General features: G+C 36.4%; 3 protein-coding genes across 4 annotated transcripts; 2 read left to right on the forward strand and 1 right to left on the reverse strand.

Annotated features, from left to right (window-relative positions):
• Positions 1 to 1,757: 1,757 nt before the first annotated feature.
• Positions 1,758 to 13,572, forward strand: LOC113740223 (zinc finger protein BRUTUS-like). Its single transcript, XM_072045701.1, has 14 exons — positions 1,758 to 2,497; positions 5,434 to 5,643; positions 6,879 to 7,073; positions 7,221 to 7,591; positions 7,802 to 8,030; positions 8,344 to 8,512; positions 8,604 to 9,806; positions 9,926 to 10,097; positions 10,257 to 10,475; positions 10,553 to 10,690; positions 11,973 to 12,207; positions 12,351 to 12,410; positions 12,813 to 12,884; positions 13,239 to 13,572. Exons 1-14 carry the CDS (start codon positions 2,174 to 2,176, stop codon positions 13,395 to 13,397), a joined length of 3,756 nt encoding a protein of 1,251 aa, XP_071901802.1. The 5' UTR covers positions 1,758 to 2,173; the 3' UTR covers positions 13,398 to 13,572.
• A 3,214-nt stretch (positions 13,573 to 16,786) lies between these two features.
• Positions 16,787 to 18,398, forward strand: LOC140004889 (uncharacterized). 2 transcript variants are annotated; one of them, XM_072045042.1, is made up of 3 exons: positions 16,787 to 17,860; positions 17,994 to 18,068; positions 18,194 to 18,398. In XM_072045042.1, the coding sequence occupies exons 1-3, from the start codon at positions 17,213 to 17,215 to the stop codon at positions 18,206 to 18,208; spliced, it is 738 nt and encodes a 245-aa protein (XP_071901143.1). In that variant the 5' UTR covers positions 16,787 to 17,212; the 3' UTR covers positions 18,209 to 18,398. The 2 variants fall into 2 exon arrangements, with proteins under 2 accessions (XP_071901143.1, XP_071901144.1); XM_072045043.1 differs by lacking the exon at positions 17,994 to 18,068.
• Positions 18,399 to 22,746: 4,348 nt separating this feature from the next.
• LOC113738624 (uncharacterized) lies at positions 22,747 to 25,451 on the reverse strand. The gene has a single exon (XM_072045702.1). The coding sequence runs from the start codon at positions 24,889 to 24,891 to the stop codon at positions 24,031 to 24,033; it is 861 nt and encodes a 286-aa protein (XP_071901803.1). The 5' UTR covers positions 24,892 to 25,451; the 3' UTR covers positions 22,747 to 24,030.
• Between the last annotated feature and the right edge of the window lie 260 nt (positions 25,452 to 25,711).

Genomic DNA, 25,711 nt, shown 5'->3' on the forward strand with positions numbered 1-25,711 from the left:
GATCTTATTTACGGTTAAGTTGTGGAAGTATGAGGAAAAGATGGCGGCCTTCTCTGTTGGGGTGGGGTGGGGGATTTCGCAAAATCGTAGAGGTGAGGCTGAACCCAGAATATCAGTAGAAATGAGAAATGAAAGCATGAAACAGCCTGAATGTTAATAGAAAATGCTGGTCTTCCCTCTATAGCCCTTTTTACATTCCATTCCAATTAAGTTCCTCCTCCTTTCCTTGTGGAGTATAGATTTTGTAGATTGGCCGAGAAAACGTAAAAATCAGTAGACCGACTGAGAACGTGTAAAGGAAAAGCCAAGAACCGTTTAGTCCTTCGAGGGCACGACTCAAATTGGTCAACTAATCCATCCCACGCTCTGGACACATGCCTCTTGTGTGCCATCTTGTTGCCTAACCCTTTGAAAAACTAATCAACACCTATTACAAATATTAATCAGTTACACTTAAGCTCCACATTTTTGGTTATTGCTGATCATTCTACACTGGAAAAGAAAGTTTGTCACTTTGGCTTGTTTTTTGGTAGGTTATTTTGATTGATTATAGACTCTGATTTTTAAAAATTAGTTTTTTTTTTTAAATTATGTTCTTGTTTGCTCTTTGTATTTAGATTATACTTTTTTTAATATTTAAAAAAAGCTAAAATTTATAATACACCAAAGAATAGCTTTTGCTGATTCAGATTATTCTTTATAATCACTTTCATAATCAACTTAAGCAAAATTTAAAGTGAACAAGAATTAGGTCTTTTTTTTTCCCCAAAAGAATAAGGTCTTGTCAAATTTTCAGGAGATGATGGTATCAAATTAACCTAGTACTAACTTTTTGGATGACTGATGTTCATGATGTTAATCATGCTGGTATCCATTACCAATCAGTAGACAACTTGATAGGGAATTTATGATCAACTGATCATGATATTCTGATTCTCCTCCAATGATAAAGACCGACAGTTTATGTTTGCTTTTAAGAAATGGGATAAAAACTCGCATATTTTATCTTAAAGATTGAATGTCAAAACTGTCATTAAATTTCTAAGTTCCCGTGAGTATTAATGAAATGCTTAATCTGTGCAAGAAGAAAAGATACATAGTTTTTGTAAACGTAACAATTAATGATAAGCTTTTTTATGTACAAAATATGTAAAATTATGTGAATGTAATTTGATCATTTTTGTTGAGATGCACGAAAAAATGAGCTTCATTTTGAACTTCATTTTTTTTTTTGGCTCAACAAAATGCACACTAACTAGCAACATGATAGCTTGAGTGCCCCCCCCCCCCTCCCACAACAAAACAAAACAAACACAAAAAAAAAAAAAAAAAGAAGTTTAAACTGAAATAGGTTATAATGGCTTTAGAATAAAATTAAAGGGGCCTCCCTTGGATTTTAAAATTGGTACAGGACTAAATTTGCAAATTGCCCTACATGCTAATCCTATACGCTACTACTCTACTCTTTACATCCACATCTACGTAGCCCCTCACAGCACGTGGAACCACGCCAATCCATCTCCCTCACGTGCCACAGGCACGTGTCAGCTTGGTCTCCCCTTGAAACCATCCATCCTACGTGGCTTAATTTAAACTACGTGGATCCGAGTCAACCCTCACACCAGAGAATTCCCTCCTTCTAATCCCGCATCACAGATTGTACCTCTCTTCCAAATTACTACCCTTTGACCTGCCGTACAACCCCCCCAACCTAGACGGAATTTTTTTTTTTTTTTTTTTTCCGGAAACGTTAGAAATAGACGGAAATTACTATAGTAGCTTTTGTCAACGGAAAATAATCCAATATCCGGTGCAGCTGAAGCCCACCGACTTCGATGCTCCCTCAGTCTCCACCTCATCCCGTCATCATCCTCTTCAACGTTGAACGAGTTTAAAAAATTCAACAGCTCCACAGCAGGACAAACATTCACAGATAAATATAAAACAGGACAGAAGTCTCAAAAAGAAAAGAATTTTCTAGAGGGAGAGAGAGAGAGAGTGTGTGTTTGAAGTCAGCTCCAGAGAAAACTGTAATTGATGCCTACAGTTTTCTGCATATATTTAAAGCTTCCGAAAAAACATTTTGCTATGCTGCATAAAATTTTCGATATGTTTTCGTTTCGGTCGTAAGGAAGTGAAGACTTGAGGGTTGTGAGAGTTTTTGCGAGGCGGAATGGCCGCGCAGGGAGGAGAGGGAGGTGGAGGTGGAGTGGCGGTGGTGTTGTGTGGCGGAGCGGTTAGCAATGCGTTGGACTCGCTGTCTCCAGCTCCGGCGCCCGATGATGGAGGAACTGTGGAGGAAAATTCTGAGCAGAATTCGAATTCACCGATCCTGTTTTTTCTATTTTTTCATAAGGCAATTAGGTTGGAGCTGGACTGTCTGCACCGCTCGGCGTTGGCGTTTGCGACTGGGAAATTGGTTGATATACAGTCGCTGGTGGAGCGGTACCATTTTCTTAGGTCAATTTATAAGCATCACTCGAATGCTGAAGATGAGGTATGTAGCTTAATTTCATTTGCCTCTTTTTTTGGCTCTCTTTTAGCTGCTAAATTCATAAAGACTACTGCTTTGAATTCATTTCTTACTTCTGAATTGGTTGTCTAGCGACGGAGTTTTGTTTATACGTGGAAGTACAAGAGCAACGATTATATGCATGGGTGGAAGTATCCAAGTTTTTTTCATCGGATTTTGTGTGTGGTTTTCGAAATTTGTATATAAATGTTAGTTCTGTAAGATACTGATACCCGTGCATGTGTTTATGGCTGGGTCACCTGATTAGAAGATTTGTCAGTATACGGAATTTGTTGAATATATATTTCAGAGTGGTATTTCCCATTTCAGTCGGGTGCGTGTTCAATATGTATGTGATCACCTGGATTTGCAGCTAAAGTTTGTCTCTTTAGATGAGATTTTGTGAAGTTTTCTGAATGTGGTTATTGAAAATTGTGTTTGAACGTCGATAATATAGATACCTAAATGCGTGCTGTATGCATCTACGGATCATGTGATCAGAATATTTTGCCATTGTACATTTTAGTCATGGACATGTAGATTTACATTTGGTATTGGAGTTTCCTCTTTGGTTTTGTTTAGTTTGTTTGCAGAAACTCGTATTCGCACTTGAAATTTTCATGCAACATCATTTTATTTCAAGCTAAATGCATTTAATGGAGTGGACATTGTTGTTTGCAGATAAATGATGTTGTTTGACATTTTTGGGTTTCAGTTTTAAATTGTGTTTTGCTAGTTCAGCGTAAATTATTGATTGTTTTAATTTTATGTGGTTTTGGGAAATAAAGGCATTATGGATCGGGCAGCAAAATATCGATTGCGAAAGGAACATTTTGTGTGTTGTAAATTATTCAAGTTTTATGATTGCCTGTGTTTTAGCTGTTAAAATGTTTTCCTGGAGCTGCATTTACTATGTCGGTCTAGTGATATGTCGGACACTTGCAATAAATGAGAAAAAAGTATAGCCACAAGAGACACCAACATCAGTATCTGATTTATCTTCTTATTCTTCTTCTTCTTTTTTTCTGTGTTTATTGTGATTCTAGTATTTGGAAGCCAATGTAAAATGGTTAAATCTAATATCTTTTTCAGCAATATTAATGGAAATACTAATGTTGAAAGTTTGTTGATTTCTCTCCAAAGCATCTCAATTAATGGAGATAGCGATTAACATTTAAAGGAAAGCTATTGATATCTTGAAGGCTGTAAAATTGCAGTTGCTAGGGATTCACTTTGAAGGAGAGGAAAAACATCATTTTCCTTGCTCTCCCCTTTCCTTAATCTCTCTTCCTTGTACGGTAGATACCAAGATGGTCTCACAATTATGGTCCCACGTGTTGAGACTTGAGAGGCTGTGGAGCTTCTCCATTTATTTGTTAGCATTTAGACCCAGATGTACATTTACTTTGGAGCATGAGTACTACCTCTCCTTTTGTTTGAGATAAACCATTCAATGATGATGAATGGAGATTCTTCTTGGAGTTTAGTGTGAAGTAGGACATAAAGGTATATTGTAGCAGCTACACATTGCATGACTTTACTCGAGTGACTAGAAGAAAGTGCAGGTGCCAAAAAGTGTTTTTGTGTTGCTGAGTCTTCGGCATCTGATTCTGCAAAAGGTGTTTGTTTCCCTTTAGCCTTTGGAATTTATTTTGAAGGAGCTAGTAGCGTGTTAGGGATATGATTATACCATAGTTTTCCTCTTCTGACGGGCTCTAATCTAGTAATGAGGATCCACATTGAAGTAGTTTCGATCTCTTTTTGACTGACAAGAGATAAGTAACGTCCAGCATATTGACACAGTCAATATCTCTCTTGAAGGATAAGGCACATGCCCTATTACCTGCTCTGGTCACTTGATTGTTCCTGATTACTGTAATGATTGCGTAGCAAAACAAGTGTCATTGAGATTTATTTTTTCTTGTTTTGAAGAAGGCAAAAGGAGTTCAGCTAATACCCGGAATGGTAATATCAATGAACTTTGTGTTGAAACCTAGAGGTGCGTAATGTGGAACTTTTAAAATGTCTGTAGTTAATGGAGGATGTAGGTCTTGAAGGAAGAGATTGATTCTGGTTGGGTGGGCAGCAAACATTTCTGGAACCACTGAATGTTGTAAGCTATAAAATAACATGAGCTTCTGAATTTTCAGAATTCTGTGTGGTAATAGGTCTTTCAGTAGGAGATACATGGAAGATTGTTGCTCTCATAACATTCGGTTTGGATAGAAGTCTCTCCTTATCATAAATCTGATTATTCACTTATCTGCATCTTTATTTTATCTTGTATTGCTTATCTAATGTACTTAGTTTCAAATTATTTAGGACCCTCCATAATTTGAAGCTGAGGTTCTACCTTGTTTAGTTTCTTGACCTTGCCTTGCCCCTTCACTTAGTTTTATGTTATATATCCAGGATACTGATTATGCACTTGGAAAGGGCGAAAATGCAAAGATTTTTTTCTTTGAAAATGCAAGATTGTATCTCAAAAGGGTGAAACACATTTACACATGGTGGCCAACTTAGGCTACTTATTCCTACTATTTTATTTGTTTTGTGGTTATAATTGAAAGAATCACCTACATTCATTTAATTGGCAAGAAGACTATAGTACCCTCTGTAGATGCCCTATGTACACAAGCACAAAGTGAGAGCTTCCTTTTGGTATTATTCTGCCTGCATTAAGGAATCAAGCATTCCAGTATATAATGTACACAGAGCCTGTTCCTATAAGAATCTGACCTTTTAACATCCAACTTTTGTGTTGACCACTTTCAGTGCAAGTAAATTTGCTTGATGTTACATTTGAGGTTGCCTTTGTTACTGATAACTAGTTTGAAGCAACATAAGAAAGGAGCTTGTTCTTGAGCAATCTCAGTTTTTGTGTTTTCGGAAACTAATTGCTCAAAATTTTGTCATACCAGGTCATTTTTCCAGCTCTTGATATACGTGTGAAGAATGTAGCCCCAACATACTCCCTGGAGCACAAAGGTGAAAGTGACCTTTTTGATCACTTGTTTGAGCTGCTAAATCCTAACAAACAGAAAAATGAGAATTTTGCAAGGGAGTTAGCATCTTGCAGTGGAGCACTCCAAACATCAATTGGCCAGCATATGTCCAAGGAAGAGGAACAGGTATTCAACAGCTATTTCGATGCTTTTCTTGATCAGAATGTTCTGGAGATCTTTTGCAAAAAAAAAAAAAAAAACACTTCTCAGATTTTGTTGCTTGTTTGAATTTCTCAGGAGTGTATAACATTTTCTTAAATTGTCAGTTTAGATATCCTAATGTTTTCATTGGGTTTTTCAAATCAGAAGGACATGTAATAGCTATATACCAGCTCCTTCTGGTTTTGTCATTTATCTAACTTGCATATTCTTTACCGCCAGCTTAACATAATTGGTAGCTTCTGGATAATTTGTTATTCCTTTTGATTATTACTTTCCTTATATGCTTAAAGTCTGTGATGCTCATATTTTCTTGCTTTTTCCTTTCTTCAACTGGAATCTTGTTTTTGGTGCTTTGAACTCTATAAGCAAACTCTAGTAACTAATACGTATAGTTGTCAATAATTTTCTTTGGATAACTTAATTCTTCTGCCTGTTGAGGAACTTTTTTTTTTGTCCAGAGAGCAGAATACTTACTTTGTGAGTTTTTCTGGCATCCATATAGCTATGGAGAATCTCTTAATGATCCGAAGCCTTATATCCTTTTGAGAATTTTCACCAGTAAAGCCTCCAAATTGAATTCCTTAAGAACAAGCTGCGTGGTTCAGCAATTTCTGAAACTTTTTCCCGCGAGATGGGAAAGTGCAAGAGTTAATTTATTCATGTCCGCCATAAATGTGCTTCATATGCCGTGGGATGGCTGCCTAATCACTTGTATGTAAAACATCATGTGCTTTACAGAGGACCATGACATCTGTCATTACCCAAGAAGTTGCAATGCTGTATATTTAACTCTTTTTTACTCAACATCAATCTGATTACGTCTTTGGATGGTAATGGGGTCAAATCTTATTTCATTTTGTGTCAATCTGTAAATTGCCATTGGTCAGAAAATTAGTGGAATTTTGGGTTTAAAAGCTCAGACTGTCATGCTTCCATAATCGCAGATGCAAATGGACCATCTCTGGGTGATGGAAAATTGTCAATTTTATTCAATTGTGTTCCTTTTGCTTATGTGGAGTACTGTTCCGACTTGAGCTTGTCATTTGGTGATTTATAACTGGAGATTTGTTTTCTGTTATTTGAATTATTCATCACCTTGCATCTGGCATTTTTGATTGGTTGTTGAATTTTGAATTTCAAGAACACCAGCTTTTGGGCTTGATATGTTGGGGCTTGACTTAGAGTATTATTCCATACAGGTCTTTCCTCTGCTCATAGAAAAGTTCTCAGTTGAAGAGCAGGCATCCCTGGTTTGGCAGTTTTTGTGTAGCATTCCAGTAGATAAGCTGAAAGAATTCCTTCCCTGGCTTTCCTTTTCTATTTCACCTGATGAGAATGAGGAGATGCAGAAGTGCTTGTGTAGGATTATTCCAAGGGAAATACTCCTTCAACAGGTAGTCTCGTGTTCGATAAGAGACATATGGTTATATTTGTTAATTAAATTCTGTGAACTCTCTCTTTCTCTTTCTCTTTCTCTCTCTCAAGTTTCCGTTGCCTTTATGCTAGCAACTCTCTGGCTGATGACTAATCTTTGGTTGAAGGTAATTTTCTCATGGATAAAACATAGAGAACCCACCACTACTGTTACAAGCAATAGTGTCAGCCCTCAGATCCAACGCTCCTTATATTCTTGTGCTAGCAAAGCGAGTCACGAACATTCGGGGGGAAAAAAGTGTGTATGTATACCTTCAAGGACTGGCAAAAGAAAACATACAGTTGCTGTGAATGATGCATCTGATTTGGATGGTGATCATCCGATAAATGAAATATTGCATTGGCATAATGCTATTAAACAAGAGCTAGAAGACATTGCAGATGAGGCTAGGAAAATTGAGCTCTGTGGAGATTTTTCTGATCTGACATCATTCTATGAAAGACTACAGTTTATTGCTGAGGTTTGCATCTTTCACAGGTATTAAAGTTGTGCATGATTGCTTTTTCTTCTCAATTTTACTGCAAATAAGATGCTGTCAGATTATGTTTGCACTCATGATGTCGAGTTCCATATGGAACATATCTTTTGTCGATAACTCTTTAAGTTCCCAAAGAAATTTCTGTCATTAAAATCAGATTGCATTTCTGTTTCTGACTTAGTAGTAAGGTTTTGTGTTATAAATTGCAGTGTTGCTGAGGACAAAGTAATATTCCCTGCTGTAGATGGAGGAGTCTCCTTTTTCGAGGAGCATGCTGAGGAAGAAAGCCAATTTAATGAGCTACGGTGCTTGATTGAAAATATTCAGAATTCAGGTGCCAATTCAGCTTCAGCTGCTGACTTTTTCACCAAGCTATGTTCCCAAGCTGATTTAATAATTGAAACCATCAAGAGACACTTCCAAAATGAGGAAACAGAGGTACGCTCATTCTTAGCAGTAGTCGGATTTGCAATGTATGCTTTGATAACAAGGTCATGGAGCAGCAAAATAAACTTGCATATGTGGATGAAAATCACCAGAGTTCGACTTGCAAAAAATACGTTAGATGTACTTTATATGTGAGGACTCATGATCTGATCTATTTGTGAATTACAACTAACATTCAATACTTCAAGACTAATTAGTAGGACAAATTCAGATTATGTAGTTGTGAATGGCTTTTAACTTCTGTCACTGAATATTTCCTTCAAGACTTGAATGCTCATTGATTATGCTTTTGGAAAATATTTAGGTTCTTCCTCTTGCTCGAATGCATTTTTCCTTCAAAAGACAGAGGGATCTTTTGTACCAGAGCCTGAGTTTGATGCCATTAAAGTTGATTGAGCGTGTCTTGCCATGGTTGGTAGGATATTTGACTGAGGATGAAGCAAGGAATTTCCTGAAGAATATGCAATTGGCAGGTAATGCATTTATGTATGATTAATTGTCTGGGTTTTAATCCAAAAAGTTATAGTCATTTCTCTTCTAACTTGCATGTATTTGATTGCACAGCACCACCACCTGATGCTGCTTTGGTTACTCTATACTCTGGTTGGGCATGTAAAGGTCAACATAAAGGCATATGCTTGTCCTCTAATGTCACTGGCTGCTTGGTGAGACGATATACTAACCTTGATATAGAAGAGAACTACATCCGAGGATCCTGTCCATGCACAAATGTTTTTCAGAGTGAACGACCAGTAAAAAGAAATCTCCCAATTCCTAGTACAGAGGAGACTTTGTGTGGAAATTCAGTAGATGAAAACTCTCTTCATTCAGCTGGTAATGAACAGTCCTGTTGTGTTCCAGGGTTGGGAGTTAATGGTAATAATTTGCGACTGAACACTATTTCTACCCCAAAGTCTTTTTGTCCGCTGTCCTTCAGTTCTTCTGCACCTTCTCTTAACTCCAGCCTTTTTATCTGGGAGACTGATAATAGCTCTCCTGGTGTTGACCGCATCGTGCATCCAATTGATACTATATTTAAGTTTCATAAAGCAATACTGAAAGATTTGGAGTATTTAGATGTTGAATCTGGTAAGCTTAGTTACTGTGACGTGACTACCCTTCAGCAGTTCGTTGGAAGGTTCCAACTACTTTGGGGTTTATATAGAGCACATAGTAATGCCGAGGATGAAATAGTGTTCCCAGCACTTGAATCTAAAGAGGCCCTCCATAATGTAAGTCACTCCTATACATTAGACCATAAGCAGGAGGAAGAATTATTTGAAGACATATCTTGCGTGCTGTGTGACCTATCAGAACTTCATGAAGGCATGAATAGAAATAGTAAGATTGAGGATCTTAACCTGACTTCCTTAGATAATTCTGTCTACGGTGAGGATTGCTGGAGAAAATACACTGAGCTGGCAACAAAACTTCAAGGCATGTGCAAATCAATCAGAGTCAGCCTGCATCAGCATATATATCGGGAAGAACTTGAGCTCTGGCCTCTGTTTGGCAAACATTTTTCCGTGGAGGAGCAGGACAAAATTGTTGGTCGGATAATTGGAACCACTGGTGCTGAAGTACTTCAGTCAATGCTGCCTTGGGTGACTTCTGCTCTAACACAGGATGAACAAAATAATCTGATGGACACACTGAAGCAGGCTACAAGAAACACAATGTTCAGTGAATGGCTTAATGATTGCTATAAAAGAACTCCTGAATTATCTGGGCAACCTGACAAATCAGATAGCAGCAGTTCTAGTACAGGTTTCATATAATTCTTGCCCTGCGTTCCTGTCCTGTTGAAAACTATGATTTTCCATTAGTTATTTATTCTAAGGATATATTCTGTCAGAATTACAAGTCTAGTTTCAAACATTCTATAGGTACTCAGTCTCAGGAAACCTTGGATCAGGGTGATCAGATGTTTAAACCAGGTTGGAAAGATATTTTCCGCATGAATCAAACTGAACTTGAATCAGAGATTAGAAAGGTGCACAGAGACTCCACTCTTGATCCCAGGAGAAAAGCATACCTGATTCAGAATCTTATGACTAGGTATGCTTCAAAACTGTACTCTCAAATTTTTGGCAAAATGTGGGTTCTTCTATTTACTGGTGTCACTGATTTTTATCTATTTGTTTTTAAATACTTAGATGTTGATAAATTGCTTTATGGTCTCTGAAAGTAGCATTTTTCATTGGTTTTTGTTTGTAGTCGTTGGATAGCTTCTCAGCAGAAATCACAAGTATCAATGGATGAAAATTCAGTCAGTGACGAAACTCTTGGACTTTCACCTTCATTTCGGGATACACATAAACAAGTTTTTGGGTGTGAACACTATAAGAGAAACTGTAAACTCCGTGCTGCTTGCTGTGGGAAGTTGTTCACATGTAGATACTGTCATGATGAAGTGAGCGACCACTCCATGGAAAGGTAAAGAAAAGTTGCATAATTAAGGATCTCTATACTGCCCTTTATTTCCATTATTCATTCTCATTCCACCTTTGCAGGAAAGCAACAGTAGAGATGATGTGTATGGTTTGCCAGAAGATTCAACCAATTGGCCCAGTTTGCTCAACACCTTCATGCAATGGATTTTCCATGGCAAAATACTATTGCAGCATATGCAAATTTTTTGATGATGAAAGGTAGATGAATTTGCCACTTCTTAAAGCAAAAGTTGTTCTTTGCTCTTTTTCTTCCATAAAAACCAATAACCGAGATAATGGATATCCATGAATGAAAATCATGATAACAATATTTACAAATCAATAAGAGAAACACCTCATTGTAATCTCGTAGTCACTTTATTGTATTTCTTTGTACCACCACCATAAAACTTGTTTAGTGGTGGAATTATTCCTGTTCACCCACAATTAAAGTTAAACTTACATGACAGATAAGTGATGCAGCATTGTTTCCATTGAACAAGTGTGCGATGATGCAAATCAGGATTGTCATTTTAGTTTCTACTCGTGTTTTCATAATCCATAAACAGAGTAAGGCACCATAAGATGTGTTTTACAACAGGTTTATCTCAGCATTGTCTTTGGTTGGTGAACATTAGAAATTCAGTATATGGTCCGCTGGAAGGAGAAAAAGGATGGGATATGCAATATTAACATTTAATGAAGCTTAGAACAATTTAATCAGAAGTTCTTTGGGTTTCTTGTTTCTCTATCTCTTCTCCGTCCTGTGTGCTGTGCCCCCGCTTCACTTGCATGAATCTTTGTGAGTATTTTTATAAAAAGGAGTCTTATCTTCGATGGTTTGTTCTTTTAAAATATTGATAGCTAGGAGAAGCTAAGAAAGGCCAGGATATACTTTTGAATTCGTCTTTGTTCTATTGACTTTTATGCTTCCTAGCTTTGTTCCCCTAATTTCGACCATCTAACAAAACTTTTATGATAGATTGTACTTACAGACTTTAAGCACTGTCAAATTTGTCACAATAAGCACTGAAACAATGAATCCTGTGATGCTTATTATAGTGGAATTTTTTGCAGATATGATGGTTTTTGTATTGAATGTGGATTATAATGCTTTGTGGTATTGATTTTGTATGTTTATTGGTCTATGTCAAGGTTCAAAATATGTTTTCTGTTCTCTTTTTTTTTTTTTTTTCGGTTGGGGATTGAATTGGCTGTTTTAACATTTAAATAATGACTATAATTGTGCACCTGTAGGGAGAGATAAAGGAATTAGTATACTGTAAAACAAAACACAGATACACACACACACTCTCTCTCTGTTGTTTTACACTAGAGTGTTCTCAGTAGTTTTAGTACTCATGCCAATTTGGAAGTTTTCATGCCTGTTCAGCATTTTGATTAATTTAGAAATCTTTTGGACTTTGTTACTTAGTGATTTTTATGTTGTTTTCATAACAAATGCACTCAGTAGTTCTTCTTCTTTTCTTCCCTGTTGCAGGGATGTTTATCATTGTCCATCTTGCAATTTATGCCGTCTTGGGAAGGGTCTTGGAGTTGACGTTTTTCACTGCATGAAATGCAATTGTTGTCTGGCTATGAAGTTGGAAGATCACAAGTGCTTGGAGAAGGCTCTGGAGACAAATTGCCCCATTTGCTGTGAATTTTTGTTCACTTCCAGCGCAACAGTTAGATGTCTACCTTGTGGTCATTACATGCATTCAGCATGCTTTCAGGTTTTAAGTTTTCTGAATATTTAGCATTCTCTATTTTTTGTTATGCTCGGTCTGTTGCTTCTATTTTACATAGATTAAAATGCCCTCATACACCACTGATTGTCTCTTGACTCTCATTATGTTTACTTTTTGTCATATTCTAGGCATATGCTCGCAGTAACTATATATGTCCAATATGCAGTAAATCCATGGGTGACATGGCGGTAAGAAATACTTTTTCCTTCCCTCTTATGTATATTTGTTTCTTCTTGGTATAAATAACCTTATAGGTGCCATACTTGCAAGAAAGCAAAGGCTCGTACGTGTTTTTGCATTGATGATGGAACTATTTCATTATATAATGATCATTTCCCCTGTTCTTCTGTGCTGTTGGTACCTGATAATCTGTCCAAGTTTTTCTTTTTTCAACATCTTTTTACCATTTAAATAGGCTACAAGATTTTCAGACTTTGTATTCTTTAATGATGTATAGCATTCTGCTTGAATGGTTGGGAGTGGCTGCTTTGTCATTTTAGACTTTCACGTGACTAACTCATTTTTCAAAGAACTCTATAGGTGAATATGTTGATGTCTTATGGTTTATCTATAACTGCCTTTTCGTCCAGGTATACTTTGGCATGCTCGATGCTTTACTGGCCAATGAGGTGCTTCCAGACGAATATAGGAGCCATCAGCAGGTCTGAGCACATTCTTTTTCATGCCTTGAGACCTATGCTTCTTCAGTGAGAAGCTATGGGCAGTTTTAGTTAGATACACATAGGGATACATGCAAACACACACAAACATGCACAGACACTCGCAAGCATGCAAGTGGAGGAAAACAGGCAGGACTTTTTATCCAAGTCATTAATTGGTAGTTGTTAACGATCCTTCTGTAATTCAATTATATAGAAACACCTTTTGTTCTAGATTTAACTTAATATCCATTAAAGGTAGCTTGCATCTTGCCGCAGATGTTTGTTCTTTGCTAGGTTATGCCTTTTAAATTAGTTTTATTTTTCCTAAATTGCTCTGTTGTAATTGTCGTTTAGGATATCCTCTGTAACGATTGTCAGCGGAAAGGTACAGCTCAATTCCATTGGTTATATCACAAGTGTGGATTCTGTGGATCATATAATACAAGGGTCATCAAGGCTGCATCTGCAAATTTTGAATGCTCTACATCCAATCATGAGGTTGAACCCTCTTGAAACGGGTCAGAGAATCTGAACTTGTAAATAGCACTGTACAGGAATTGCAAAATTTTTGTAACCATTCCCCCCTCTTCTTTTTTTGAAGTTTGTAGAGAGAGTAGTTGTCATATTAGCTGACAAATTATTGGGAAAATTACCCCATCTCGGTTAATAACATACTTTAGATGGTAAATGTCTCAGCTTTGGACATGACTTATTGACGTTTATAGTTTGCACAGTTTCTGCTTCTTGTGAATAGGGCTGGTGATCATAGTCCAAACCGTGGGATGTAGGTTGCTGTAAATTTCCTTCTACGGCTTCTAGTGCAAAGCGCAAAGCAAGGTGAGGAACCGAACAGAACCTTTGGATTGCTGTTTTTTATCGAAAAATTACGTCATTTTTCGTGATTTCATTTTCTTATTACCTTTTTTCCTCACATATATCAAATCGCTACAGTAATTTTTCTATGAAAAATTATGAAAAATGCAATCCAAATACAATCAAGTGTTGGAGTTACAAATTAAAAATTCAATTAGCATAGAGCCTGTAACGCTTGATCAACCCCATTCCACCCCCAACCTCGAATAAGATAGTTCTGTGAACCATAGATCTAATTTAATGAATGGATTGGCAAGCGCGGTTGTTGGGGCTGAGGGGACAGGAGAAAGGTTATTAGTGCAACCGTTTTTTTAATGATATGACCCCTTTTGAGTATGACCGTGGGTCAATGAAGTAATGTCTCTTGAATATAACGGAATTCATGAAAAATTGTTGTAAGTATTATTTTATAGAAAAAAAAAATATTATAGTATTGAGCTAGTGTTGATATGGGTCCTGTGTACTTCAGTTACATTAGTATTATACGGCATACTCTAAAACTTATTTTAATAAGAAGAGATGGACGCAAGTTTGTCCCTCCCACGCAGTCACATAAAGAGGCCAGCGGGAGGGGAGCAAGGCTGCAAAAGCCTAAATTTCCTCCAACGCTTTTGAAAGAAAGATTTCATGGTTGGGGCAGAGCCACCTCGTAGGCCTGAGAAAGGGTAACTTACCTTTTACCCCTTTTGTGATTTTGATGCTTGACACATAATCCATATATGATTTAAAAACCTATATATAGCTTTCATGATTTGAGTTAAAATGTCATCATTAATTTTTTCGTTAAAACTAATGGTCAACGGTAAAAATTAAACTGATAAATTGACAAATTCATCCTTTCACTGTCTCTTTTTCTTTCTTCTTTTTCCTTTTCCTTTTTGCCCTCTATCTCTCCCTCTCTTGAAAGAGAAGAGCCGATTTTGAAAACATATACTTTGGTGCACAAAATTTTAATTTTCTCCAAATATAAAAGACAAATAAATAAGAAACAAAAAATACCAAATCTTTTTTTATTACAAATATCATTATAGGTTTTTAAATCAAATGTTTAATGGTATTTTCTAGTTCTTATTTATCTATTTTTTATTTCAATTTCTTCTTTTTATGTTTGGTGGGAAAAAAGAAATAATGAAAGGGTAAATGTGGGCCATGTTTTAATGATGCATATGTTATGTTATGTACGTGTTCAACTATGTAAGGAAAAAAGTCCTCCATTAACTTTATTTTTTGTGTAAATAGTGTAATTAAATTGTTAGGAAATGACTCATAAGAGACCAAATTATCTACGACACCAAAGAAATATGCCAAAATAGTTTTTAATGATGCGCATCTCAAGCATGCAACAAATATTGTTAGAATTTTCCAACCTTTTGTTACAAGTCCTATATTGACTTTATTTTTTGGAGATGAGAGACTAAATTGGAAAGAGATCCATGATGAATTTTCACAAGGAAAGCTATCACTTTATTCATGACAAAATTAGATTTTTTTTTTTTTTTTTGCACTCACATATTCATAACTTGAGGAAGAATATCAATACGACACGTCAAAAAAGTGATCCCTGTATCCACAAAAAGAACTCATTGGTATCTATTAACAAAGTAATTTATAGGCTTTTAGGTTAGTGACATGAGAAATCCATCTTCTGTTGGTAAAACTCCAATTCCTTCCTCCCTATTTTGAGAGAAAAAAATTACAATAAAAATGGGGCCATTATCAAATATTAGATACCGAATATCTATCATAGATTCATAGTCATGTTGTTATTCAAAACCATTTTACAGGGAAATTGCAATTTAGGTCTAAGATATTCAAGGCAATTACTGCAATATGGTCCCAAATGTTTCATAAATATCAAATTTTGGTAAAATTTGAGGGCAAATTGTTCAACACCCCAAATAGTAGAAATCAAAACAATCATACTACTAGGAATTTGCCTCCAAAAAGAACACACATTTGATCGTCTATATCAGCAATTGTATAATTTGTTAATTGTCCTCCATTAGTCACAACAAAAAAGTTGACAAACTATGTTCTAGTGAAACATTAGAGGTCAGAACGGCTTACAATTCAAAAAATAGGGACTAAAATTGCAATTGAATCTTATCCAGTAACTTATCATAGAATTTGATTTCAAGAATTAACATATAAAGTTACCTCATGTTTAGGGGGGGGGGGAAACTAAGAAGTTACTTTATGGTTGTCAAAAGCTTGAAAAAGCATTTTCATGGTTTAACATTAATTATAATTTTATTAACTTCCATGATAGACACAAAATAACGAATTAAGACCAAAGTGAAAAAAAAAAAAAAACAAATGTTTACGACATTACTGTGTTTGTCTCAAGATGCTTTGATAACACTCATTAATTAATTGGTGCCTCGAGTATTAATATTATAAACATGTACAGGTCCGATAAACCAATATTAATATGTATCAATTCTCATAATCTCCCTATAGGTGAGCCTCATCCGCTTCGCAAAAATAGTTTAAAAAAATTTTTTGCTTATTAACTTTTTTAATTTAAAAAGTCCAAAATTAGATTTTGAATCACTTAACTAGATTTTACATTATTGTCAGAAAAGCTCCATTAAGGAATTTTTTTTTTTTTGATAGATGTGATAATCAATAGTATGAATATTAATGATCGAAATATTTAATGTCAGTACTGTTTGCTCCTTGTAAAGCTAAAAAAGGAAAGTGAAACCCCTAACAATAATCTATCAACAGCTAGTTCTGTAGTTTGGAAATAAGAATTTATCTAGTATTTGAAATTAAATTAAATTTAATAAAGCCCATATACAAAGAAAAAACAAAAAGAAATGATTATTTATCCTAATATTTGTGCTCACACCTATAATAGGTAGATAAATTATCATTGCAATTCTAGATGACGAAAATACACCATATGTGTGAAAGAGCAGTCCACATCAACCAAAAATATTTGTTTTTTTCCCTAATTTAGCCTGTTAAATTGCCATCAATAACTTCCATATGTATTATTGTGGCTGGCCAAGCAAAGGCGGAAGGAAAATTAAACTCCAAGAGCAAAGATGTGTCAAAATTATTACAATATCTGGCCAAATTAGGATGATTGCAGTTGAATCATCTGCCCTCTTTTCCCTTCCCCATAAAACCACTTGCTCACAATTGGATCCCCTAACTCAAATCCATCGTTTCCTCAACTGTATTTAATCTTTCTCATAAAGGCATTGAGAGAAAACAAAGTTTGTAACCGCCCTCATCAAAATCTAGTGCAAAAGCTCTAAAAATCATCGCAAACATCCAAAAACCATTATTCAAAATTTTTGGTTTTTTTGAACCATTTCTACTCTTCATCCTTTCTTTCTATATAAACGCTCCTCCCTCTCCCGTTTACACACTCCAAACAAAATCTACACAGTTAAATCAACGGAGGCAAGCTTTTTAAGCATATATTTTTCCTTTATTTCGACATGGATGGTGCTGCGGAAAGAAGCCTTCATAACTTCATGTTACACTCTCAGCTCAAATGGGGTCGCCAAAAGCATCTCCGATGTGTCAAATCATCCCATACCTCCTCCTCTACCTCAGCCAGTCCCTCTCCAAAAAAAACCCCTAAAGGAAAACTTCTGCCAACCATTTCCACCATGCACTCAGCAACAATAATAGCAAGTGGAAGAGGGGACACAACCACCGACATTGAAGCCGTACGTGAGAAGCTGGTGACCGACCTCAAAGTCACGATAGATAATCACCTGAAACTGAGGATGTTCGATGATCAAGAGAAAGATAAAAAATCCCATCATAAGTATCGTCGGGAGGGTAACAAAAAACCCTTTGAGGAGGGATTGCCCTGGAACTTGCGAAGTCGTCTGGCTATCGGTAAGGCTGGGCATGGTGTGTCAAACGTAGGTTTGTCCCCCGCCATGCGGCAGTCACAGAAATGGAATGATGGGGAGGCTAGCAAGAGTTTAGGGGGGCTGCAAAGGCCAAAGTTCTCAGCCACTCTTTCAAAGGAAGAGATTGAGACCGACTTCTTGCTCATGACTGGGGCAAATCCACCTCGTAGGCCTAAGAAAAGGTCTAGGTCGCTTCAGAAGTCGCTTCAGAAACAGCTTGATGTAAGTTACCTCATTTTTTTCTTGTGATTTTTACCTAAAGCATGCATATATGTGGTCTGCTAGAATAATCATTCATTGATTCTAGATTTAACAGTATTTCTTTTTTTTTTTTCTCTCCTTCAAATGATTATAGAGATTGTTTCCTGGTTCTTGGCTGAATGTGATAACACCAGAGAATTATAAAGTTCTGGAGCATCTTGAACCAAAGGTTGAAATTATGTAGTTTTCTGTGTTTATTGGTTTAGATTAATTCACTTGGATTTAAATAAAACCACCTAATTTTTTTCCTTCTTTTACTTTGTATTTCGTGCTTGTACGATTGTGTTCTAGCAGCAGGCCGACAAATGAGAAGAAGATGAAAGCAATGGATGTTGAAGATCCTATGTTCTTATTAAGCAAATATGAGACAAACATTTTTTAGCTTTTCTTCTGTTCTAGCCTTCTGCTAGGGTTTGTTAGGGAGTGGTGACATAGAGTACCATGGCAGTACTGATGTAGAATTTGCTATTCCGATTGTGATAAAAATGAATTTGGAATCTCAATCCTAGTTTTATTTTGCGTTGTAGTTATAGCATCAAGTTAGATCGTTTAAACCTTTTTATTTGGACAAATAAACGTGAAAGTTTATAAACTTTGTTTCCCTTCATGATCATTTCATTTGATCTCATAAAATGAGAAAAAAAATGCGGTATCAATTTTAAATAAGTAATTTGGATTTCATTTTTGAAAACCAAGTAGATGCAGTTTGATTTTCTGAACAGAAATTGATTAGCTTTTGGGCACTTGAATTGTATGCAAAATGACACAAAAAAGTTCATCCGTTTTTTTTCCGTATTTTGAGCTTCAGCATCTTGTGTTTCTTTGGTCGTCATTATTTAACCTGTATCACAAAATCATTTAGTACAATGTAGAGGATTAATTGGGCTCAATGGGGGGTAAATTCTTTTATGTATTTCTGACAAAAATTACAGACTATTTTAATTTTTAAGTTACTACTTAAACATCATCATTATATTCATTTTGCAAAGTTATAAAATAGTCACGTCAAACCAAATTTAATGACATTTTAATTTTTGTTCTTGACATAATTTTTGTATGGAATGAAAGTGTAAGTAAGGTGTTTCGGGTCCGAATCTTTTCACTTACGCCGAAATTTTTTTTTTTTTTAAGCTTACGACTGGATTACAAAGTCTCGGCCAGGACTACTGACCAAATCCTAGGACTATGGACTCGTCAATCGACACTTATTTTATTTGGGCCAACCGAGGGAAAATTGCAAGTTCAACCTTGGGCTAGACTTCGACCAGCGAGTTGGAAATCGTGAAGCTCCAACAACTTATAAACGTGAATGTAACCTGACAGTTCTGTGCAACAATTAGTAGACAAGTAATGTACAAATCCAAATTTCATTATTGGGTAGATTTTTCTGACATCTCAATTTTATGTAGCAATTATGGGGAAAATGAATAACGTACGAAATAGGAAATGAATAGCTCTGTTCCTCAGCTGTTACTACCGTATTTTATTAGAAAATAAAAAAATAGTGAATCACGGACGAATCCACGAGTTTGTTTGAATTGCACATAATTTACATCTTATATTACACACACTGATCTGCTTGCATTATCAACACATTTTCTAACCACCTTTTTATCTCACATATATCACATCAAAAAAATGTGTATTTTTTAAAAAAATTATCCCAAATAATCTCCAATCCAAATACTCTATTTTTCTTGAAAGGTTAGCCATTGACATTACAATGGCACTATCTCTTCTTCTCTTGATTTTTTGGTTGAATTAATCTTCTATACACTGCCAGTGTATACACTCTTACCATTGGATCCATGACACATAATCTGAATTTGAATTTGAAACTCAAATTTTGCATGTGTATCGTGTATCTAATCGTGATAATATATACACTGTCAGTGTATATAAGATTTGCTCCTTTTGATTTTAGCGTAGTATAAAAATATAATGAAGAATTTGCAACAAATTGCTTTGTCCTAAAATAGATTAACAAAAGGATGGAAATCTAGGATGCAAAGTAGAGATCATCGCTTAGATAATACAAGGTCAAACTTACATGAATAACTAGTGCAGTAGAATGAAAATAGATTGAGAATGTGTTTACGTTTTTATAAAACAAATACGGCTTAATTGTGACTTGTTTATGAGGTGTAATCATTTTTATTAAAAATTAAAAAAAAAAAAAAGGAAACAATAGCTATTGAATTTTCTGTACCCCTCAAAAAACATTAAAACCCCAAAAACCAAGAAGGAAGATTGCCCAGAAAATATTAACCAGACTAAGGTAAGTAAATCTAGACACCTGCAACTTACTATTTTAGAGCATATGATTGTCATTAATGAACATTGAATTATCCGAGAAACATTTCACCCAATCTTGTACATTTTTCCAGTGAAGGTGGTCCAGGTAATTATGCAATACCACTGATGATGTTGCTACGGCATTTTGTCCTTGCAGACGTGTATCAGCGTATGTCTATGAGTTTAATTAAAAAGAAAAAAAACAGAGCCCCAACCAAAAATAATTGCTAAAAATTCTCAAGTATATATGGTGCATTGATGATGTTTGGCTAATTATTCTGCTTTGCCACCCTTGAAAAGGAGACAAAATTCAAAAAGCCATGTTCATCGAAGCTACAGAGTTGGATTGATTTTTACTCAATCCATCTCTTGAAGCAAGTGGAGTTAGTCACAGAAAGCAATGCCTATCTTTCTTATTAAGTATAGTGAAGCATATGCCGTGACCAAGGTATATACCCTGTTACACTACAAGAAATAGTACCATAATGTAGCTGTAATTCATCTTTATATATTTTTTTTACTGTAACGATAACATTTTTATAATTTAATATATTCTAATCTAGAGGAAGGAGAGCCTAAATAGATAGACTGTATATAGGGGGCTAGCAGGTATAAGAATCTGACTAGATTAAAGGAGTGCTCTTTTAAATTTTTTTTCACTGTGCAACTGGAGCCCAAATCTTTGACATTCAGCCCAAACCAAAAGAAGAACTTAGTCCCCTTTTACATGCCTTGTGCTTTATAATAGTGACCTGCAGTAGGTAATTGATCTTTCATAGGACCTTGTCCTTTTTGTGCCTCCCCTTTCTGATGCATCGAGGATTGTCTTGTTTCGAGCAGGAAAATACGGTTTTACTTTTTACCTTTCAAGAGTCATGCATTACCTTACGAAGCTATGCCTATGATCTTCTATTCATTTGCACGCATCAGATAAAGTTTTGGTCAAAATGATCCCCAAGTTTATAGGACTATTCGTTTGAATATCCCCTCAGACAGAGGTAGATAGGACACTTCACTGGATTGAACTGGGATGCGTTCACGTGGACGAGTCTCTCTTTACTTCTTCCTTGTCCTATGCACATTCTTGATTCCAACAAAAATTTTGTGCATGCAAGGTAAAAGGCACTCCACTGATCCTGTCCTGGAAATTTTTGAATTCATATCTAAATCCATGGTTGAAATTTGGTCCATTTGGAAGAGGGAGGGTCCTACATCTGTGTAGACCAGGTGCTATGCAGGTGCTGGATTTGGGAATCTTGCAAACCACCAGCATAGGCACAAATGTACGAGAGGAAATGAGAAGCTAATATGTATGTAATGTGGAAGTGGGGTGGCAAATGGCAATTTCAGTTTCTGTTTCTCTGTTTTTCTTCTTTCCTTTTTCCTTATTGACTCTCTGTTGCATAATTATTCAATCCGGTCCCAACATCAATCGGCAAGGACACCGATTCAAAGGGTTAGCAGTCTGAGATTCAAATGTCATGCACAATTAATGAATTGATGTTGAACATATGGTGGAACCTCTGGCGTTCTGAAATTTTATTCATTGAACCTATGGTGAACCATTGACTAGTGAACAAGTTCCTTCCTTATAGAAGTTTCACAATTCATGTCCAAATTCACCGGCTCAGTAGCCATTTTTAGAGCCAACATCCTTTTGGCTATTGATACCACCAAGACATTTAAATCTTAGCAAGGGTGAAAGGTCAAAGATTCAATCTTTGACCCCCACCTTGCCATTATATTGTGATTTTTTCTGACGAAAAAATTCCGTCAATTTTCTCTTCCTTTAGATTTAGAAGATTAGAATAGAATAGGTTATACAAATATTTATTATCATTGCAATAAAAAAAATAGCCGTTTTTAGAGACTACAGGCAGGGTGGTGGCAACCATTTTTGTCCAACCACTTGCGATACAATGTGTACAGACAAGGGAATCGCGACGCAGATGTCTCGACAATTGACCGTAAGATTGATGCTGGTGGTCTTTGACTGCCAAAAAGTAAAGAATTTTCTACAGTTTTTTCTGTCCACTGAGAATGGTATGAAACTAGTGCTTTCGCCCCAAAAGTTTACTATTCTTGCATCATTAATGAAAAAAGCTCCACCGCTGAGTCTACAAACCTAAATTAGAACCAAGGTAGTCAAACGAACACCAGAAAAATGTCTACTGAATTCTGGTTGCCCTCCATCAACGGATTCTATAGCCCCCTGATTTTGCAGTGGGAGGCAAAATGCGGATGCACCATGTTCCACTTTTTCAAATTTTATTTTTGGGTCCTGGGGACCAAAGCAGGATTTGCAACTCAGTAGCAAATCTACGGGTTTTTCATAGCCAGGTTGTTTTACCCCCTTCAACAAATTTTGACACTTCATTTTCAGAAGTGGTTCAACGGGAACTATTGAAATAGTATGGTATGGTAGGGCTTGAAGTTGGTGTAGTATTTACATCAACAATATATTACGGACGCTGACTTACATTACATATGCAAGGATACAACATCAATGTCAAGTCAAGTGGAAACTCGTCATATTCTTGATACCTGGAACATTTGTAGAACAAAGGGAAAGAGATTTCTGCATTCAATAGCCGAAAACAGGGTCCAATACAGATTAGAGAAATAACTCACTGTCGGAAAATTATCTGATCAAGGACTCTTCTAGTTTTCTTCAGCTTCAGCATTGGTTACATGGCACTAAACAAAGCAGTAACTACTCAAGATGCTGAAGCATTAATAGCTTGACTTGACATGCATTATTGTCATGTTATATGGACTGAAAATAATGATACAGTATAAATTATGAACCTGTTGGCATGATCAATAGCTTCGAGCAAATTCCTTCAAAGGCTTCAATGATTCACGGGGAGCCAAAAATATTTGGAATGATCACAGTCGGCAAAAGCGTTCAAGGTTGCTAGTTATTAGATTATAGAAAAGTTAGGCCTATTAAGGATTTCTTTGTCCCTCACTTGGTACAAGATTTCTTTATTCTTCTGGATCCGGTGGTCAAAAAAGCTGGAGTTGCAAACTGGGAAGACTTGATGTAAAGCTTCACTTATCGATCCCAGAGGCATAAATTATTCGAGTTTCAACAAAGAGGAAAGTATGGAGTTAGGTATCCAAAACATGGCCCGCAACAGTTTAAAATATAAAAGCAGGTTAAAGCCTAAAAGAGCCTAGAAGGGCCTTTCCTGTTTGATTTGGTCCTCCAAATCCGCTAGTCATTAGCGCATAAATCACATTCCTCAGAAACAAACAAAAAGCAAAGACAAAGCAAATCTAAGCAAAGAAGGACCTAATTCCCATAATACATGATTTACAAACATCTAATCAGAGTAAGCCCCGGAAAGCTGCAGACTCGAAAATCTAGAGGAGAGCATGTCATAGAGAACCCAAAAGAGGGAAGGAAAAGGCCTGCCCCTGAATAAAGGTTACCTGCTTCTATGTCCCCCAAGCTGGTGACATGCGGATATGCACTACCATGACCTTTCCAAATCTTCCATTCTCTATATCCCTCTACTTTTCTTCATCAAATATCTTTGTACAATAATATTTCAAAATTTTGACAATATAATTCATCAAAAGATGGTTACTTTCCTAATAAGCATGACAAGGTGGAATCTCTGATCATGTCATATGGCAAAAAATTTGGATGTTTAGCGTACCATTAGCATATGCCAATCCATCATCAACAACCTAAAATGAGCAAATTCTTCAGGCTACTAGCATAGATTGAATTAAGACCTACCGTGTAAAAAGGTCTTGCAAGATGGTTCATTTGCTCGAAGATAACGATGAATTATGATGTTACAGCCAACACTGCAAAAGCATCATCATTTTTTCATCTTCTTATCTTTTCCGTTTCGGAAAAAAGACCCCAGACCAAGGAGATTGGCAGTTCCCTTGGAAATATGAGATGATGGAACTGGCACATTGAGCACTGGGCTAATCCGGATCCCATTTCCATTAGACCCCATATAATTCTTCCTGAGAGGAGGTTTTTGTGACAATGGATAGACATAAAAGCTAGGGGCTGATGTTGCATTTGAACTTGCAGAGGCGGAAGCGGAAATCCCCATAAGATTCTTCTGCTGTTTGGAAGATGCATTCTGTTTCTGACTTTCCCTCAAGCCCTGTTTTGAATTTGGTACAGAACCAGTTGAATTGCTCCTAGACAACAGTGGTAATGACCAAAATGAGCTCTTTTTGTGACCATTGTCACAATGAAGGCTACTACTTCTCTTGATACCCCAAAAAGATTTTGACTGATTCTTCTGCTCTGGTTCAATATTTGTCAAGGTGGATTCTTTTTCTTGCAAAATCTCTTGCTTTGAGCCTCCATTTGCCTGAGGAACAAACGGAAGAGGTGGAAGAGAAGGCACCTGGTGAGCCTGAGCTTTAGATTTCGAAGCATTTTTTGGAGTATGAACAAACCTTTCTTGGAGCTGAACAGGGCGAATTAAGCCACCTGAGAAAAGCTCCTCAGCTGAAGAAGTTTCATGAGCCCCAGTGCTATTGCTGGTGATGCAGAAAGCAAAATCATCCGAGTCTGAGTCAAGCTGTAGCATAGAATCTAGGCGATAAGGTTTATCTTCGACAGCCGCGGCCTCATCTGTTTGGCAAAGATCATGAGAAAATGAAATTCTTGGACTTGTATTCAAGCTTGAATTCTCTGTGCTCGTATCAATTGCCATGGTTAACTAACTTTTGCCTCAAGAATTTGGGAGACCTGATGATAAAAAGCGCATCCAGGATAAATCTAAATGGGATTCTTGTACTTAGAAAACAAAAATTTTTTTAAGGATTCAAAAAAGTTGTGGGACGACAGCCGCTTGAAGAAACAGAAAATTGACAAGATTGTTTAACAAGCCAAAGAAGAAACGTCAGCTGAGCTTTGACAGTGTCCAAAATTTCGGGCTTCTGGTGGACTGCTAGGATTACTTTCATGGATAAATATTACAAGTGCTCAGTGACTACAGATCAGAGAATTTTCCAACTATGACTGTTTTGGGAAAGGAATAGTTTGAGAAAGAGTAGAGGAGAAGGCAAAAAGACAGAAAAAAGAGGAAGAGAGAGATGCAAGGTGGTAGAAAAGTTTCATCGCACTCAGAGAGTTTCCTTCTTACAACGGCAAAGAAAAACTGATTTGAGGAGTTTAAGTAGTAGACCAGTCAGTCAGTACAAGCACCTCATCATCTACTCTTAAGCCTCCTTTTTTGTTGGCTAAATTCTGGTGCTTATTGACTCAGTAGGCTTTTGACTTCCGAACCAAATGTCAAAAAAAAAAAATTTGAAAAAATTGTTGCCACTTATTTAGGAAGACAAATCTTTTGTAAGTATTTGTGATCCTGAGATAATTGTCAGAATGTGTTATTTCTTCTGAATCTTCACAATGTCCTGTTTCTTGATTGAAGATCTAATACTGCTTAATAGTATTCCATACTAAATGACAAGATTGATCCGAGCAACATGTATTTAAGCATTGGCAGCACTAGATTAGCATTTAAAGCAAAA

This window comes from Coffea arabica, chromosome 4c (genome assembly GCF_036785885.1).
Source record: "Coffea arabica cultivar ET-39 chromosome 4c, Coffea Arabica ET-39 HiFi, whole genome shotgun sequence".
Lineage (NCBI taxonomy): Eukaryota > Viridiplantae > Streptophyta > Magnoliopsida > Gentianales > Rubiaceae > Coffea > Coffea arabica.

What these genes read in the sequence shown, in the direction of transcription:
- LOC113740223 (XM_072045701.1), top strand. Translation starts at nt 2,174, where the DNA reads ATGGCCGCGCAGGGAGGAGAGGGAGGTGGAGGTGGAGTGGCGGTGGTG. An exon ending in GAAGAATATGCAATTGGCAG is followed by an intron (nt 8,513 to 8,603) that starts GTAATGCATTTA and finishes TTGATTGCACAG; the next exon opens with CACCACCACCTGATGCTGCT. An exon ending in AGCGACCACTCCATGGAAAG is followed by an intron (nt 10,476 to 10,552) that starts GTAAAGAAAAGT and finishes CCACCTTTGCAG; the next exon opens with GAAAGCAACAGTAGAGATGA.
- LOC140004889 (XM_072045042.1), top strand. Translation starts at nt 17,213, where the DNA reads ATGGATGGTGCTGCGGAAAGAAGCCTTCATAACTTCATGTTACACTCT. An exon ending in CGCTTCAGAAACAGCTTGAT is followed by an intron (nt 17,861 to 17,993) that starts GTAAGTTACCTC and finishes AAATGATTATAG; the next exon opens with AGATTGTTTCCTGGTTCTTG.
- LOC113738624 (XM_072045702.1), bottom strand. Translation starts at nt 24,891, where the DNA reads ATGGCAATTGATACGAGCACAGAGAATTCAAGCTTGAATACAAGTCCA.